Consider the following 18310-nt stretch of genomic DNA (forward strand, 5'->3'; position numbering starts at 1 on the left):
TGCAGATGCTGGAATACAAGGTTGACATGCAAGAGGCTGGAAGGACACAGCAAGCCAGGCAGCATCAGAGACTGGAGAAGTCAATGTTTCAGGTGTAACCCTTCTTCAGGACTGGGTTCTACCTGAAACCTTGACTTCTCCACCTCCTGATGCTGCCTGGCTTGCTGTGTTCCTCCAGCCTCCTGCCTGTCTACAGTGGAAATGCAGGTTAATCATTCTACAAATCAGACAACAGGAGCTTTTCATTTCAAGGTTTTTTTTAATTATAAAAGACTTCTAAAACATTCCAACATACAAGAACAAGCGATTAAAATTGTGCGGAGCTTAAGTCGGAGTGATTGTTAGTCAGTGTGCACATTGCAAAAACACAAGATAAAATGTTCAAGGGCTGTACTTTGGTCACACAGAAGTAACCCCATTATCGAATGATACACAGCCAGCTGCCTGCAGGGGTTAAACATTTCTTTCAACCACTGTGATGACCAACCTGATATAAACATGTTCATGAGGATTTTCTCTGATGAGTATCTCAGACAAAATCATTAATAAAGCAACCATTTTCAACTGGGTAGACCAAAGAAAATGTTTCCCCTTATGCAGGTATTGTGTGTGTGTGTGTGTGTGTGTGTGTGTGTGTGTGTGAGAGAGAGAGAGAGAAAGAGAGAGAGAGAGAGAGAGAGAGACAGACAGACAGACAATTGGGCATCCAGGAAAAACCTCTCTGCCCAGAAAATGGTGAGAATGTAGGACTCACTAGGGCAGTGAGAGGTTCAGATGAAACAAAGACATATTTGAGATGAAGCTAAATGAGCAGGTGAAGGAGACAGGAATACTGTGGAGTGTTATGTTGAAAGACAAGGAGGCTAGTCTGGAACATTAGTATGGAACAGTGGGCTGAATGGCTTGTCCACACACTGTCAGTTCTCTGTAATTCTATGTCTAGATGTTACTGAGCAACAGAAAATTCGACTGATCAGGAATGTTACACCTGAGCAAAAGTGAGGTCTGCAGATGCTGGAAACCAGAGTTTAGTTCAGAGTGGTGCTGGAAAAGCACAGCAGGTCAGGCAGCATCCGAGGAGCAGGAAAATCGACGTTTTGGGCAAAAGCCCTTCATCAGGAACCACCTGACCCAGCTTAGTGGGAGCTCTGTTCACAGGCCCTGATAACAGTACAATCCTTTCTTTGGTGAATCAGCGATGTGATCTTCCACTGTTCGGAAACCTCCAGGTTCTTGTCCATGCTGTGCGAATGGCCAGAGTAAACGGCAGCACATCATTCCAGGATTGCAAGATAATGACATTCCAAGACGGGAGGAGCTGAAGCTGTGAATCACACAGGGATTGGGACTGGACTGAGAAAGATCAGCAGCTGAGCTTGCTCACACAGACAGCTCCCCATGGGGTCACCTGCTGGAAGTCTTGTGTTGGTTGACAGTGATGAAGCTGCACATTACATAAGAGTCAGCAATATACAGGCCGACAGCTATGAAACCAAAGACCTGGAGATCAGACAGAAAAAAGTTTAGCAACCATGGGGATCTGGATCTTGAGGAATGCTCAACACCACATAACATTGGAACAACAGAGTGTGAAGGGACATGACAGAAAAGTCAAAACATAGTCTATAAGCTGAGGGAAGCCAAAGCAAGAGGCTGTAGTTACCAATATGGCTGAGAGAGAATTTGGACAAATGGCAAGAGAACATTTTTCAGTGGGTCAAGAGGCTGTGCAATTCAACTCCAATAACTGATGCAGAAATTAGTGTCACTTTTCAGGTTGGGGTTAGAGAGGGGAGGGAAGAGGAAGGAAATGGGATACAGGGAGATGGGGAAAAAAAGGTGGGTACATGCATTTAGGATTACTTACCTGCCAGGAGTGTAAACAGTGATACAGTGTGGTCAGGCTGAAAGATTGGTTTATGTTGTAGGCATGAACTTAATACCCTGCCCAGAACGGAGCCTGGTGATTGGAGCTGGGGCGGGAAATTAACTGAGTGGGTAGGGACCTTCTTAAGGGTGGTTCAGTGGTTAGCACCACTGCCTCACAGCGCCAGGGATCCAGGGTCGATTCCAGCTTCAGGTGACTATCTTTGTGGAGAGTGCATGTTGTCTGCGTGGGTTTCCTCTGGGTGCTCTGGCTTCCTCCCACAATCCAAAGATGAGCCAGTTAGGGTGGATTGGCCATGTGTAGCTTAGGTGGATTAGCCATGTGAATACAGGGATAGCGTAGGGGTGTAAACCTGTATGAGATGCTCCTTGGAGGGTCGTGGCGGAATGAATGGCCTGCTTCTACATTGCAGGGATTCTATGATTAAGTCCAGGGTGGGAAGGCCCTAATTAATTAATACCCATTTATGGGTCATATCCCAGTACTTGCTGGTATTAAACCAGGGGCTGGGGCTGTCTCCTGTGCTGGTTTCTTGGGGCCTCCTCCAGGGCAGAGATGAGGTCTCACATTCAAAGGCCCTCAGTGCCCGATTGAGAGACCCAGTGCCAGAAGGAAGGATCCCCCGAGCAAACCCTTTATCCCTCTCATGGACCTCTCCAGCTCCTTGAAGACCCAGTGTCTCCATGTAAGGCCTGCCGCATGCCTGACTGAGCCACAGATCAGCAGAAGGTTTGATGCGCTTCTTAATGCTATCTTAACCAGTCTCAATGGGGCAACTATAACTTGTTTCAATATCTTTGATTTAGGGATTTGTAGAGACATTCAGCCTGATTGGGCAGTGTGGGTGGTTTGAGTGAAGAGAGCACAGGGTTGGTGAGGATGCTTTCCCAGAGTTGAATGTTCAATCAAGTCTCACACATGAACACTCAGGGTCCAGTGCGTACTTGTGCCTCAGATTGACCTGCACTGGTTCATCTGAATGCTCCCCTGAGGAAGAGGCAGATTTTAGTCTTAACAAACTCACAGGGAAACAAGTGACCAACACAAAGGGTTTAATTCAGAGGAACAGCCATACACTGATGCTCAGTACCAGTGTGTTCGATCTGCAAGATGCACTGCAAAAATTCACATGCAAAAAGACAGACCCTGGGTAGGGGGAATGTGTGACTCAGACAGACCCTGGGGTGGGGGGAGTGTGTGACTCAGACAGACCCTGGGGTGGGGGAAGTGTGTGACTCAGACAGACCCTGGGGTGGGGGAAGTGTGTGACTCAGACAGACCCTGGAGTGGGTGAGTGTGTGGCTCACACAGCCTTTGGGGTGGGGGGAATGTGTGACTTAGGCAGACCCTGGGGTGGGGGGAGTGTGTGACTCAGGCAGACCCTGAGGTGGGGGAAGTGTGTGACTCAGGCAGACCCTGGAGTTGGGGGGTGATGGTGGGGACAGATCCCCCCTTGGCAGGGGAGGGGGGGGGGTGGATCCCTCTGGGGTGGAGGGGGTGCGGTGTGAGCCTGAGGGAGCAGAGTGCAACTTGCATTTCTGGAGCAGGTTTTCAGTCACAAATTACCCAGTTAACAGCAAAGCTGTTCTGAGGTCGGTCTCAGATTGTCTGGTGAACCTTCCCGACACTTACTGAACCAGTGAGGATGCCAGCAGTGACCCTGCTCACTACAGCCGCAATACAGACCATCAGTAACAGCACAGCCGCAAATACAGAATTTACACCATCCTAGAAAAGATTAAACATCAAATTAAAACCGAAATTCTGATTAAAATCATTATATTTTTAAAAATATCTCAAGGTGATGGATGTGTCATTGTTGAAGGAAGGATCTCAGGAACGAAATAACAGGGAAGGGACAGCACGGGGTTAGACACAGAGTAAAGCTCCCTCTACTCTTCCAAACTGAAAGTAAAGCTCCCTTGAAACTGTCTCCATTAAACATTCCCAGGATAGGTACAGCATGTGGGTAGATACAGTATAAAACTTCCCTCTACACTGTCCCTGTCAAACATGACAGGGATGCATGGGGTTAGATACAGAATAAAGCTCCCTCTACACTGACCCTCATCAAACACTCCCAGGACAGGGTCAGTAAGTGAATCGTGATTACTTCCTATGTTCTTTTGTGGTGTGTGGGTATGAAAGCATTTATTGTCCCTTGAAGTGCAGAGTTTGCTTGGCCATTTCAGAGGGAAGGTAAGATTCCAGTACATTACCCTGCCCTGGTATCACACGTAGGTCAGACCAGGTAAAGATGGCACATTTTATTTCTTGAAGGGCAGAAGTGAACCAGATCAGGATTTGTTAAAACGACATTAGAGTAGTTTTTAACTCCAGATCTTATGAAATTCAAATTCCAACATTTGCCATGCTGGGCTTTAAACCTATGTTCCCAGAACGTGAACTTCTGAAATACTAGCCCAGCGAGATTATGAACACACTATCACCTCCTGTACCCTTTACTGGAATGTATAAGACCCAGAGCAGACTTGAGAGAGAGTGGATGCTGAAAGCATGGTTTCCCCTTTGTGGGACAGACTGGGACTGAGGGACACAGTTTTAAATATGAGGTTTCAAATTTAAGACAGAGAGAAGCAGAATTACTCAGAGTCACAGGCTATAAGACTATAAGACATAGGAGCAGAAGTTAGGCCATTCAGCCCATCGAGTCTGCTCTGCCATTCAATCATGGCTGATACATTTCTCATCTCTATTCTCCCGCCTTATCCTCATAAACCTTGATCCCCTTCAGAATCAGGAATCTATGTCTGTCTTAAATATACTCAGTGACCTGGCCTCCACAGCCTTCAGTGGCAGTGAATTCCATAGATTCCCCACTCTCTGGCTGAAGAAGTTTTTCCTTATCTCTGTTCTAAAAGGTCTTCCCTTTACTCTAAGGCTATGCTCTAGAAACAAAACACGGAAACAGACTCTTCTGTCCAACTTGTCCATGCCAACCAGACATCCTAAATTAATTAAGTTTGATCCAGATTAGTTTAGATTCTGTACAGTATGAAAACAGGCCCTTGTTTCCAATCTAGACCCATTTGCCAACATTTGGCCCATATCCTTCCAAACCCTTCCTATTCATATACCCAATTCAGATGCCTTTTATATGTTGTAATTGTACCAGCCTCCACCACTACCTCTGGCAGCTCATTCCATACACGCACCACCCTCTGTGTGAAAACGTTGCCCCTTAGGTTCACTTTAAACCCATACCCTCTAGTTTTGGATTCCCCCACCCTGGGGAAAAGACCTTGCCTACTTACCCTCTCTGTGCCCCTCATGATTTTATAAACATCCGATTATGAGTCGGAGAGACTCTCTTCCCCCATGGAGTGGTGAAGGCAGGCTCGATGAATATACTAAAGACAGGGGTAGTTAGATAAGGGAGTTAAAGAGCAGGGAGAAGGCAGGAAAATGGAGTTGAGGCCACCATCAGATCAGTAATGAACGTATTGAATGGTGGAGCAGGCTTGAGGGGCCGTATGGCCTATTCATGCTCCTAAATCATAAACTCATATATATTTGTACGGATGAAGATTGATTTCAGGGCCTGCCTATCTGAGTCTAAATACTGGGCCCTCTTAAAGATTACCCACTATTTGATCATACTTGTTGGATTAACTTGCAGTTAATTTTACTTACCATCAGTGGCCAGAATAACGTCATTTTAGAGTCCAGCTTAAGCAGAAACAAGAGATAGAAGGCCAGCGTGATGAGAATCTCCATGAGGGGAACTGCTATAAAAACTCCCGAGGACGAAGCAGCAAAGGAAACAAAAACCACAAAAGCTGCAATCTGTAAACATGTAAAATATTGTTCACTCAGTATCGGGAACTCAGTCTCTTGTTTGTAGAACTGAAGCAGTCTGTGTCTGTATACAGCAAGTGACAAATAACATTCACACCTCACAAATGCCAGACTATAACCATCTCCAGCAAGAGACAATTTAAGCACCACCCCTTGACATTCAATGGTATTACTGGACCCCCTCCCCAGTATCAACATCTTCGGGGTTACCATTGACCAGAAGCACAATTGGACTCACTACGTAAACACATAAGAGCAGTTCAGAGGCTAGCAACCCTGCAGCAAGTAACTCACTTCCTGACAACATTCAGGAAGCTTGACACCATCCAGGATAAAGTAGCCCATTTGATTAGCATCAGATTCACAAGCACTCACTTCCTTGACCACTGATGGTCAATAGCAGCAGTGTATACCACTTACAAGATACACTGTAGAAATTCACCAAAGAACCTTAGACATCATTTTCCAAACCCACAACCGCTTCCATTTAGAAGGACAAGAGCAGCAGATACATGGGAAGACCACCCTCTGAATGATCGGAACGAGGACCAGATGGATCTCATTGACTGTGAGATTCTTGATTGGGGCTGTTAACCTGGGTCAATCAGGGAACCCTGGTTGACAGATGGAAACAGGGGATTTGGAGTCTCCTCAGTTTGGGACCTGGCTCTAAACTGGCTGGTCAGAGCCCATGTACTGTGCACGTGTAAAGAAAGGGTGACTTGGTGATGGGATACTGACCTCTGGGCAATTATTTCACCCTCCAAATCATTCACTATCCTGACTTGGAAATACATCACTGATCCTTCACTGTTCCTGAATCAAGATCCTTGATTTCCTTCCCTAACAGCATTATGGATCTACCTACAGCACACTGATTGCAGCAGTTCAAGAAGGCAGCTCACTCCCACCTTCTCTTTTGAAGAAGTAACAAAGAGGATTGATGAGGGCAGAGTGGTAGATGTGATCTATATGGATGTCAATAAGGCGATCGACAAGGTTCCCCATGGGAGACTGGTTGGCAAGGCTAGATCTCATGGAATACAGGGAGAAGTAGCCATTTGGATACAGAACTGGCTCAAAGGTAGAAGGTAGAGGGCAGTGGTGGAGGGTTGTTTTTCAGACTGGAGGCCTGCTGAACAGTGTGGAGTACCACCAGGATCGGCGCTGGGTCCACTACTTTTCATCATTGATGTACATTATGTAGGTGTGAGCATAAGAGGTACAGTTAGTAAGTTTGCAGATGACACCAAAATTGGAGGTGTAGTGGACAGCGAAGAGGATTACCTTAGATTACAACAGGATCTGGACCAGATGGGCCAATGGGCTGAGAAGTCGCAGATGGAGTTTAATTCAGATAAATGCGAGGTGCTGCATTTTGGGAAAGCAAATCTTAGCAGGACTTATACACTTAATGGTAAGGTCCTAGGGAGTGTTGCTGAACAAAAAGACCTTGGAGTGCAGGTTCATAGCTCCTTGAAAGTGGAATTGCAGGTAGATAGGATAGTGAAGAAGGCGTTTGGTATGCTTTCCTTTATTTGTCAGAGTATTGAATACAGGAGTTGGGAGGTCATGTTGCAGCTGTACAGGACATTGGTTAGGCCATTGTTGGAATATTGCATGCAATTCTGGTCTCCTTCCTATCTGAAAGATGTTGTGAAACTTGAAAGAGTTCAGAAAAGATTTACAAGGATGTTGCCAGGCTTGGAGGATTTGAGCTATAGGGAGAAGCTGAACAGGCTGGGGCTGTTTTCCTTGGAGCCTCAGAGGCTGAGGGGTGACCTTATAGAGGTTTACAAGATTATGAGGGAAATGGATAGGATAAATAGTCACAGTATTTTTCTGGGGTGGGGAGTTCAGAACTAGAGGGCATAGGTTTAGGGTGAGAGGGGAAAGATATAACAGGGACCTAAGGACAACCTTTTTCCACACAGAAGGTGGTACATGTATGGAATGAACTGCCAGAGGAAGTGGTGGAGGCTGGTACAATTGCAACATTTAAAAGGCATTTGGATGGGTATATGAATAGGAAGGGTTTGGAGGGATATGGGCTGCAAGCTGGCAGGTGGGACTAGATTGGGTTGGGATATCTGGTTGGCATGGACAGGTTGGTCTAAAGGGTCTGTTTTGTTCTGTACATCTTAGATTAGATTACTCAGTGTGGAAACAGGCCCTTTGGCCCAACAAGTCCACACCGACCCTCCGATGAGCGATCCATTCCCCTGCATTTACCCCTTCACCTAACACTGCGGGCAATTTTGCATGGCCAATTTACCTAACTTGCACATTTTTGGACTGCGGTAGGAAACCCATGCAGACACAGGGAGAACGTGCAAACTCCAGTTTGCCTGAGGGGGGAATTGAACCCGGGTCTCTGGCACTGTGAGGCAGCAGTGCTAACCACTGTGCTACGCGTGACTCTATAACTAGGGACAGGCAATAAATCCAGGCCAGTCATTGACAGCCATGAGAATGGACAGAGAAAAATCTCCAACAGCTCCCTCCCTCACAGTGCCGAGTTTACCGAAAGCACAGCAGCTCAACAAGCTCACTGTCACTTTCTGAGACTATCACTTAGTACCGAGATGAGGAGGAATTTCTACTTTTAGTGAGTAGCGACCCTTTGACTGAGCTTCCACAGCCTTCTGGAGTAGAGAACTCCACTGAATATTATCGAGGCAGAGGTTGATAGATTTTTAGATACCAATCCCACTGTGGAATCTGGAAACAGTGTGAGTTAATTACATTGAGGTTCATGATCAGCCACCATCCGGAATGGTGAAGGAGGCTCAAAGTGTTGGTCCTATACTCCTAAAATTGCAAGCACATTATTCAAAATTAGTTGACAAGATGTGGGTATCACTGGCTGGGCCAGCATTTGTAACCATCCATAATGACCCATTAGAAGGTGGTGAGGAGCTCCCTTCTTGTACCACTGCCATGATGTGGTGTAGGTAGACTCACAGTGCAGTTAGGAAGCCAGGCTTAAACAGCCACATAGACATGGATGTACCCTATTCTGAATGCAGACCAGAATGTGGTGCTGGGAAAGCACAGCAGGTCAGGCAGCATCCGAGGATGAGGAGAATGGGTATTTTGGGCAAATGGGCTTATGCCTGAAACATCGATTCCCCTGCTCCTCGGATGCTGCCTGACCTGCAGTGCTTTTCCAGCAACACACTTTCGACTCTGACCTCCAGCATCTGAAGACCTCACTTTCGCCTATTCTGAAAGCAGTTTGGTCAGCGCATGTCCTGAATTTGGATGGAGCCCTGGTCGGTGATGTGAGTGATGTGGAATTGCTGCAAGATTGAGCTTCTCTGGATATTTTCCAGAGTTGAACAACAGTGAGAAAGTTGTTGTAGAAGCAGGTATACCCACAGAAGCAAAAGGCACAATCACTGCTTTGTAAAATGTGACTGTGGAGAGGAAGGGTTCAGATGAAAAACAGAATCCTGAGGCAGAAAAATGCGCAGAGGTGATACAAACAACAAAAGTACTCAACTAATCGAAAGTAAAACTAAGGATAAGTATTACATGTTGGCCTGTTCAGTGACACCCATATCCCACACACACACACATCCTGCACTAACCGGGGAAAAGATTTGCCCTTGGAGCTCCTGGTTAGCACTGTGTGTGTGTGTGTGTCTCTGTCTGTCTGTCTGTCTGATGTCCCCTAGATCATTGACCACGCCCCTCACCCCCGATAAAAACATTATTCATTCAGATCGCACCCCACCACCAAACACCGCCCCGTCTCCCCGCCCCCTAAAAAAACCCTCTCCTAAAGATAATTCCCACTTGTTACATCTTCTCTCACCATTTCTGCAATCTTCAGCACACTTCGTTTGGACTTCAGAAACAAGTAGTTCACTTCCATTTCTGGGTTCTCTCGCACAGACGATGCCCCTCGTTTCCCTCTCGGTCTGTACACAGCTTTCTCTGTTCTGTAGCTTTGGGACTGTCAGAACTTCCTGCTTTTTTAAACTTCCTGATCCTGCCCTGAGTGAGGTGAAATGCAGCCCCTCTCTCTCTCTCTCTCTGTCTGAGCGGTGTGTGCAACACTGCCCTTAACACCTGGTAACAGTGGGATGAAAGTATTCCCTCTGTATCAGCTCCCCTTGTCACAAATTAGATGAAACGTATTGTACCAGAGTCCCGCAACTAAATGGAATTGAGTAACATGTATCGATTACCGCAATTCTCCAATTATAACACGCAGTTATGTATAACATACACATCCCTCTTCCCCTTTAGACAAGCAATTTCAGGAAAAGTAACAGAAACGAGATGCCTAATCGAAGCCTTTGCATAGCAATTACCTCAACTGGGATCATTAAATCCCAGAGCCCATCTTATATTGGAGGGAGGGAGGGAGTGTGTCCTTACCTCTGACCCCCATAGCAGACCATGTATCAATAAAGTTTGACACAAAAATAAACTGCAGATGCTGGAATTCAAAGTAGATAAGCGAGAGGCTGGATGAACACAGCAAGGCAGGCAGCATCAGGAGGGGGAGAAGTCACATGCAACGTCGATTTCTGTACCTTGTCTCCCTTGGATCAATACTGTTTACCTTCTGAGCTGCGAAACGTACCTAACACGCTAGCTTTTCAGTGACTTATGAACAAGGACACTGGGTCTATCTGGACAGCAACACTTTCCAATCTCTCACCATGTTATGAAATACCCTGTGCTTTTGTTCCTCCTACCAAAGTGTGAATCTTACACAAACTCACGTTACATTCTGCCTGCTATGATCTTGCCCAATCACCCAGTTTGACATTCTCACCAAGTTCTGTACATTTGCAAACTTGGAAATATTACACTTGGTCTCCATATAGACTATGAAGATCTGGAGCCCAAGTATTGACCTTGGAGTTCCCACTAGTCACAGTATGTCAGCTGAGAAAGATTTATTTATTCACACTCTTTGTTTTCTGCCTGTTAATCAATCCCAACTTCATGTTAGTTTGTAAACCCTGATCTACTGCATTTTAATATTATTTACTACATAGTGCGTGGACATTTATCAAAAGTTTTCTGAAAATCCAAAATACATCGCATCCACTGTTTCCTCCTAATCAACGCTGTTAGTAACATCCTCAATCAACATTATCAGGTATGTTAATGTGACTTCCTCCTCATAAATCTTCGCTGATTCTGTCCAATAAGACAATTATTTTCGAAATATCCAATAATTGTATACTTTATAATAGATCTGGTATTTTCCCTATTAATGGGCTGTTGGGTTAATGGGTCTGTAGTTCCGTGTTTTTTCTCTCCCTCCTTTCTTAAACACTTGCAACTTCAAGCACCACTCCATGATAATGGATCCACATTTGTCTTTGCAAATCTTTTCCTTTTTACATACCCATAGATGCTTTTGCAATGTGGTTTACTGTTTCCAGCTATTCTATATTCATACGCCATTCTCTTTCTTTATCGATTACTTGGCAGTTAACTGTAAGATGTCATCTAACCACTGCATTCTCAATGGCAAAGTCTCAACTAGTCAGAGTCCACTTGCTAACCTGTCGGTGCTCTCTTCTCATACAGTACAAATCTTTTGAAAAATGACAATAGGGTATTATGGTGGCTCAGTGGTTGGCACTGCTGCCTCACAGCACTGGGGAGTCAGATTTGATTCCAGCCTTGGGTGACTGTCTGTGTGGAGTTTGCATGTTCTCCCCATGTATGCACATTTTCCCTTTGGGTGCTCTAGTTTCCACCTGCAACCCAAGGATGAGCAGGTTAGGTGGATTGGCCAAGGTAAATTGCCCATACTATTCAGGGATGTGTGGATTAGTTGCATTAGTCAGGCAAAATGTAGAATAAGAGAGTAGGGGACTGTGTCTGGGTGGGTTTCTCTTTGGGGGGATGGGTCGGTGTGGACTTGTTGGGCCAATGGCCTGTTTCCACGCTGTAGGGATTCTATGAAATGTTGTTCCCTTTTGTGCCATAAATGGCCAGATGAGTGTAAATTGAAAAGCTTCAGCAAAATGTGTTTTTTCTTTAATTGATACAAGAGTAGGCGGATGATGTTTCACTTACATTGTCTCCTTGGTAGACCTCGGCTGGGGTATTGTGCAGATTTCTGAATGCTAAACCATGGAAGTAATGTAAATGCACCGAAGAGAGTACAGAAGCAATTTACGAGAGTGGCCAGGAATGAGATACTTGAATAATGAGGATGGAATGAAGAAGTTGAGATTGTTCTCCTTGGAGAGAAGAAGGCTGAGGGGAGATTTGATAGAGGTTTTCAAAACTATGAGCAGACTGGATAGACAGGGAGAAACTGCTTCCCCTTGTAAAAGAATAAAGATTTAGTGATGTGTAAATGAAACAAAGATGATGTGAGAAGAAATCTTTTTCACACAGTGAGTAGTTGGTGTCTGGAATGCATTGTTTAGAAACGTGATGGAGACAGGATTCAGTTGAGTCATTCAAGTGGGGCGTGGGATAGTTATTTGGATAGAAATAAACACAGAATGTAGAAACAGTACAGTACAGTACCTTTAGCCCATGGTGTTGTCCCGAACATGATGCCAAATTAAACTAATCCCTTCTGCCTGTCCCTACCTATATCCCTCCATTCCTTGCATACTTATCTGCTTATCTAAAAGCCTCTTAAATGTGGCTATTGTATCTGCCTCCACCACCACTGCCAGAAGTATGTTCCAGACTCCTACCACTCTCTGTGTAAAAAACCTGCCTCTCATATCTCCTTTGAACTTTCCCTCTCTCGCCTTAAATGCATGCCCCCTAGTATGAGACATTTTAACTCTGGGAAAAAAGAGTCTGACTGTCAATCCAAAAATATGCAGGTGAGGTGAACTGGCCATGCTAAACTGCCCATAGTGTTCAGGGATGTGTAGGTTAGGTGCATTAGTCAGGGTAAATATAAGGTAGAGGAATGAGTCTGGGTGGGTTGTTCTTCAGTGGACCTTTTGGGCCAAAGGGCTTGTTTCTACACTATAGGGATTCTGTAATTCTATAATCCTATCTATGCATCTGATAATTTTATTGACTTCTATCAAATCTCCCCTCAGCCTCTGCCGCTCCAGACAGAAAAGAGCCTGGGGTTTTCTAGCCTCTCCTTATAGCTCATACCCTCTCATCTAGGCAGCATCCTGATAAACCTCTTCTGTACCCTCTCCAAAGCATCCACATCCTCCCTGCGATGTGGCATTCAGAATTGAACACAATACTCTAAGTGTAGTCTAACCAAGGTCTTATAAAGCTGCAACACGACATCCTGAACCCTGGTGCTCAATTTGCCGACCAATAAAGGCAAGCATGCTATACACTTTCTTTACCACTCTCTCTATCTACTTGTGTGGCCACATTCAGGGAGATATGGACTTGAACTCAAAAACCCTCTGTAGATCAATGCTGTTCAGGGTCCTGCAATTAATGACATATTTTTCCTTAACATTTGATCTTCTAAAGTTCAGCACCTCACACTTGCCCAGATTAAACTCCATCTGCCATTTCTCTGACCACAACTGCAACTGATCCATACCCAGTTGTATCCTTTGACAACCTTCTACACTATCAACAATGCCATTGATCTTTGTGGTGTCAGCAAACGTATTAACCCACCCACCTGCATTTTCATCCAAGTCATTTATATATATCACAAAGGAGCCTCGATTGTTTGGTGGGTACAACATCAGATTTTTAACCTGTGCATCCAGAGTTTGAGGACTAGTTCAGAAACAGTGTGCAGGACTATGAGGAAAAGGTAGGAGTACAACTTTTGGTGATAAATGGCCTCCTTCTGCATGGTAACTATTCTCTGATATGCTACAAGTTGTTGTTCCCTAATAGACAAAGAACCATTGTTCATTTCCTTCCTTGTAGTTACAGTCCTTGTTCTGTCAGGATGACAGGGAGTATTTACAGTAAATATGTACAATTGTCGCTGCCTATTGCATTTATTGTGACTGAGACTAGCAGGACCATAAAGCTGGCAAACAGGAATGGGACTGCAAATATTTATCCTGATAACATCCAAGGGGTGACCATTGTAAAATACATCATCTTCTGGTTAAAATGTTTACTGTTAATTTTACCAATGAAGTTTTTTTACACGAAAAATATACAGAATTGGAACAGGTAAACCAGCTGAACTCTGTCACCCTGTTTACAGGCTACCTGAGCCTTCCAGTTCATCTCACATCTCAGCATATGCTTTATTTCTTTCTCCCCAGTGGGTTTATCCAACTTCCACTGAAATATGTCCATAACTAATCACTGCACCCATTCCCTGTGACAGAGCAATCCACATTCACACTGCTCTCTGGGTTCAGCATGTTCTCCTGAATTCCCTCTAAGGTTTGTAAGTATGGTATTTATAATTCCAAATATTGGATGCCTCAATAATTTTAAATTTATTCATGGGGTGTGTGAGTCGCTTCTATTGCCCGTCCCTAGTTGGCCCTTGACAAGGTGGTGCTGAGCTGCCTTCTTGAACTATGTGCTGTAGGGAGACCCAAAAATGCCCTGAGGGAGGGAATTCCAGGATTTATGTCCAGCAACACTGTAAGAATGGTGATATATTTCCAAATCTAAATGGTGAGTGACTTGGAGACAATCTTGCAGGGGATGGCATTCCCACGTAGCTGCTGCCATTATCCTTCTAGATAGAAGTGGTCATGGATTTGGAAGGATCGAGAGTGTGGTGCTGGAAAAGCACAGCAGGTCAGGCAACTTCTGAGGAGCAGGAAAATTAACGTTTTGGGCAAAAACCTTTAATCAGGAATGAGTCTGGGACCCTCAGGGGTGGAGAGATAAATAGGAGGGTGGGAGGGTGTGGGGCTGGGCAGAAGGTAGCTGACAATGCAATAGGTGGATGGAGATGGGGTAAAGGTGATAGGTCGGAGAGGAGGGTAGAGCGGAATAGGTGGGGAGGAAGATGGACAGGTGGGACAGGTCATGCAATGGAGCTGGAAGGATGGAACTGGGGTAAAGTGGAGGGAGGGGAAATGAGGAAACTGGGGGCGTGGACGGGTTGGACCGAAGGGTCTGTTTCCATGCTGTACATCTCTATGACTCTATGGTGAAGTTCACATTGATGCCCCTGGGGTTGAAGTGTTCTGAGGCAGAAGATGAAGCGTTCTTCCTCCAGGCGTCAGGTGGTGAGGGAGCGACGATGGAGGAGGCCCAGGACCTGCATGTCCTTGGCGGAGTGGGAGGGGAAGCTGAACTGTTCGGCCACGGGGCGGTGGTTGGTTGCTGCGGGTGTCCTGGAGATGTTCTCTGAAGATTAGGGTCCAGTCTCCCCAAATTAAAGGAGACCACATCAGGAGCAACGGATACAGTAAATGACACGTGTGGAAGTATAGGTGAAACTTAGATGGATGTGGAAGGCTCCTTTGTGACCATGGACGGAGGTGAGAGGGGAGGTGTGGACACAGGCTTTCCAATTTCTGTGGATGTGTCAGGAGGGGAGGGTGGGTTGTTGGGGGGCATGGACCTGACAAGGGAGTCACAGAGGCAATGGTCTTTATGGAAGGCAGATAGGGGTGGGGAGGGAAATATTTCCATGATGGTGGGATCCGTTTGTAGGTGGCGGAAATGGCAGAGGATGATGTGATGTATATGGAGGTTGGTGGGGTGGAAGGTAAGGACTGGGGGGGGTTCTGTCCTTGTTGCGGTTGGAGGGGTGGGGTTTGAGGGCGGAGGTGTGGGAAGTAGATGAAATGTGTTGGAGGGTATCATCGATCACGTGGGGAGGAAATTGCGGTCTTTAAAGGAAGCTACCTGGTGTGTTCTGTGGTGGAACTGGTCCTCTTGGGAGCAGATGCACCAGTGGTGGAGGAATTGGGAATATTGGGATGGCATTTTTGTAGGAGGCAGTGTGGGAGGAGGTGTAATCCAGGGTAGCTGTGGGGGTTGGTTGGTTTGTAGAAAATGTCAGTGTTGAGTCCTCCCACCCTGCCTCCTGTAAAACGCTATCCCTTATTCCCAATTCCTCCGCCTCTGCCACATCTGCTCCGAGGACCAGTTCCACCACAGAACACACCAGATGGCCTCCTTCTTTAAAGACCGCAATTTACCCTCCCACGTGGTTGATGATGCCCTCCAGCGTATCTCATCCACTTCCCGTACCTCCACCCTCAGACCCCACCTCTCCAACCACAACAAGGTCAGAACCCCTCCCTCCCCTCAGTCCTCACCTTCCACTCCACCAACCTCCGTACACATCGCATCATCCTCCGCCATTTCCGCCATCTCCAGGGATATATTTCTCTCCCCACCCTATCCACTTTCCACAAAGACTCTTCCTCTGCAACTACCTTGTCAGGTCCACAACCCCCAACATACCACCCTCCCCTCCCAGCACCTTCCCCTGCCACCACAGAAATTGTAAAACCTGTGTCCACACCTCCCCCCTCACCTCCATCCAAGGCCCCAAAGGAGTCTTCCACATCCATCAAAGTTTCTGATGTGATCTCCTCTACATTGGGGATACTGGAAACCTACTTGCAGAGCGCATCAGAGAACATCTCCAGGACACCCACACAAATCAACCTCACCGCCCTGTGACTGAATATTTCAACTCCCCCACCCACTCTGCCGAGGACATGCAGGTCCTGGGCCTCCTCCCTTGCCGCTCCCTTACCACCTGACGCCTGCAGGAAGAACGCTTCATCTTCCGCCTCAGGACCTAACCTCATTCCTGATGAAGGGCTTTTGCCTGAAATGTTGATTTTCCTGCTCCTCGGATGCTGCCTGACCTGCTGTGCTTTTCCAGCACCACACTCTTGACTCTAATCTCTAGCATCTGCAGTCCTCACTTCCGCCTATGGATTTGGAAGGTCCTGTCTGAAGATTTTCGTTGAATTTCTGCACTGCATCATGTAGGTCATGAAGGGAGTGGATGTGGTGCCAATCAAGTGGGCTGCTTTGACCTGGATGGTGTCAAGCTTCTTGAGTGTTGTTGGAGCTGCACTCATCCAGGCAAGTGGGGAATATTCCATCACACTCCTGACTTGCAGATTGGACAGGTTTTGGGGAGTCAGGAGGTGAGCTACTTGTTGCAATATTCCGAGCCTCTGACCTGCTCTTGTGGCTGTTGTGTTTATGTGACAAATCCAGTGAGTTCCTGGTCAATGGTAACACCCAAGATATTGCTAATGGGGACTTCAGTGGTCGGATAATACCATTGAATATCACGTGTCAATGGTTAGATTATCTCTTATTGGAGATGGTCATTACATGGCAGTTGTGTGGTGTGAAGGTCACTTGTCAGCACAAGCCTGGATATTGTCCAGATCTTGTTGCATTTGAACATCAACTGCTTTAGTATCTGAGGAGTCACAAATGGTGCTGAACATTGTACAATCAGCAAACATCCCCAGTTCTGATGTTATGATGGAGGGAAGGTCATTGACGAAGCAGCTGAAGGTGCTTGGTCCTAGGACACCTCCTTGAGGAACTCCTACAGAGATGACCTGGAGCTGAGATGGCGAACATCCAATAACGACAACCACCATCCTATGTGCCGCTATGACTTCAATCATTAGAGAGCTTTCCCCTTCATTCCAGTTTTGCTTGGGCCCCTTGATACCACATTTGTTTTCTGACTCATAAAATCTGACAATCATACTTTTTTAAAGTTTGATGTTATCTTTATAGATTTTTCTCCAAACATTTTATGTGAGCTTAATGAAAGCATCTTTCCATCATTTGTATTGTAACACTGATTGTACAGCACAATAATTACAGGATGATCACTTGCTAGAAGAGGTCAAAACAAGAATACCTACAGGGTAGAAGTAGGCTGTTCAGCCCATCAAATCCAAGACTACATTTTCCTGTGGTTAACCCACCTAGCCTGGACAATCCAACTAACCTGCACATTTTTCCTGACTGTGGGAGGACTCAGACACAGGAGAATAAACAAACTCCATTAAGGGAATCAAACCCAGGTCCCTGGTGGTGTGAGACAGCAATGCTAACCACTGAGCCACCACACCTCTGGTGTGTTGCTGTAGTCTTACCAGACCATAGAGGGGCTGTTCTTTCATTAGTGATAAGTGACTGGTAGTGGTGGCTCTCAGATGAAGAGAAGAGGTTGAGAAGGAGACTCCTTCATGCTAACCTCAATCCAGTGATAGGAATTGAACCCAAGCTATTGGCATCACAGCGCTCTATAAACCAGCATGGTGGCTCAGTGGTTAGCCCTACTACCTCATGGTCCCAGGTTCGTTTCCAGTCTCGGGCGACTGTCTGTGTGGAACTTGCACACCCTCCCTGTGTCTGCGTGGGTATCCTCCGGGTGCTCTCATAGTCCATAGATGTGCAGGTCAGGTGAATTGGCCATGCTAAATTTTCTGTAGTGTTAGGTGCATTAGACAGGGGTAAATGTAGGGGAATGGGTCTGGGTGGGTTGCTCTTCGGAGGGTCGGTGTCGACTTGTTGGGCCGAATGGCCTGTTTCCACACTGTCGGGAATCTAATCTAATCTAAAACCGACAATCCAGCCAACGAAGGAAATGTTATGAACGATTTTGAGAAGATGCTCTCCAACCCTTCTCAGTGATTGAGAGGCGGGATGGTTTCAAACTGTTTCCGAGTCAGAGGTTTGAACAAG

The 18310-nt window shown here is 46.0% G+C and overlaps 1 protein-coding gene across 1 annotated transcript; it reads right to left on the reverse strand.

The window, feature by feature from the left end:
• Positions 1-239: 239 nt before the first annotated feature.
• Positions 240-9810, reverse strand: LOC140496277 (chemokine-like factor). Its single transcript, XM_072595824.1, has 4 exons — positions 9528-9810; positions 5543-5695; positions 3521-3616; positions 240-1500 (listed from the first exon to the last, which is right to left on the reverse strand). Exons 1-4 carry the CDS (start codon positions 9585-9587, stop codon positions 1405-1407), a joined length of 405 nt encoding a protein of 134 aa, XP_072451925.1. The 5' UTR covers positions 9588-9810; the 3' UTR covers positions 240-1404.
• Between the last annotated feature and the right edge of the window lie 8500 nt (positions 9811-18310).

This window comes from Chiloscyllium punctatum, chromosome 26 (assembly GCF_047496795.1).
Source record: "Chiloscyllium punctatum isolate Juve2018m chromosome 26, sChiPun1.3, whole genome shotgun sequence".
Lineage (NCBI taxonomy): Eukaryota > Metazoa > Chordata > Chondrichthyes > Orectolobiformes > Hemiscylliidae > Chiloscyllium > Chiloscyllium punctatum.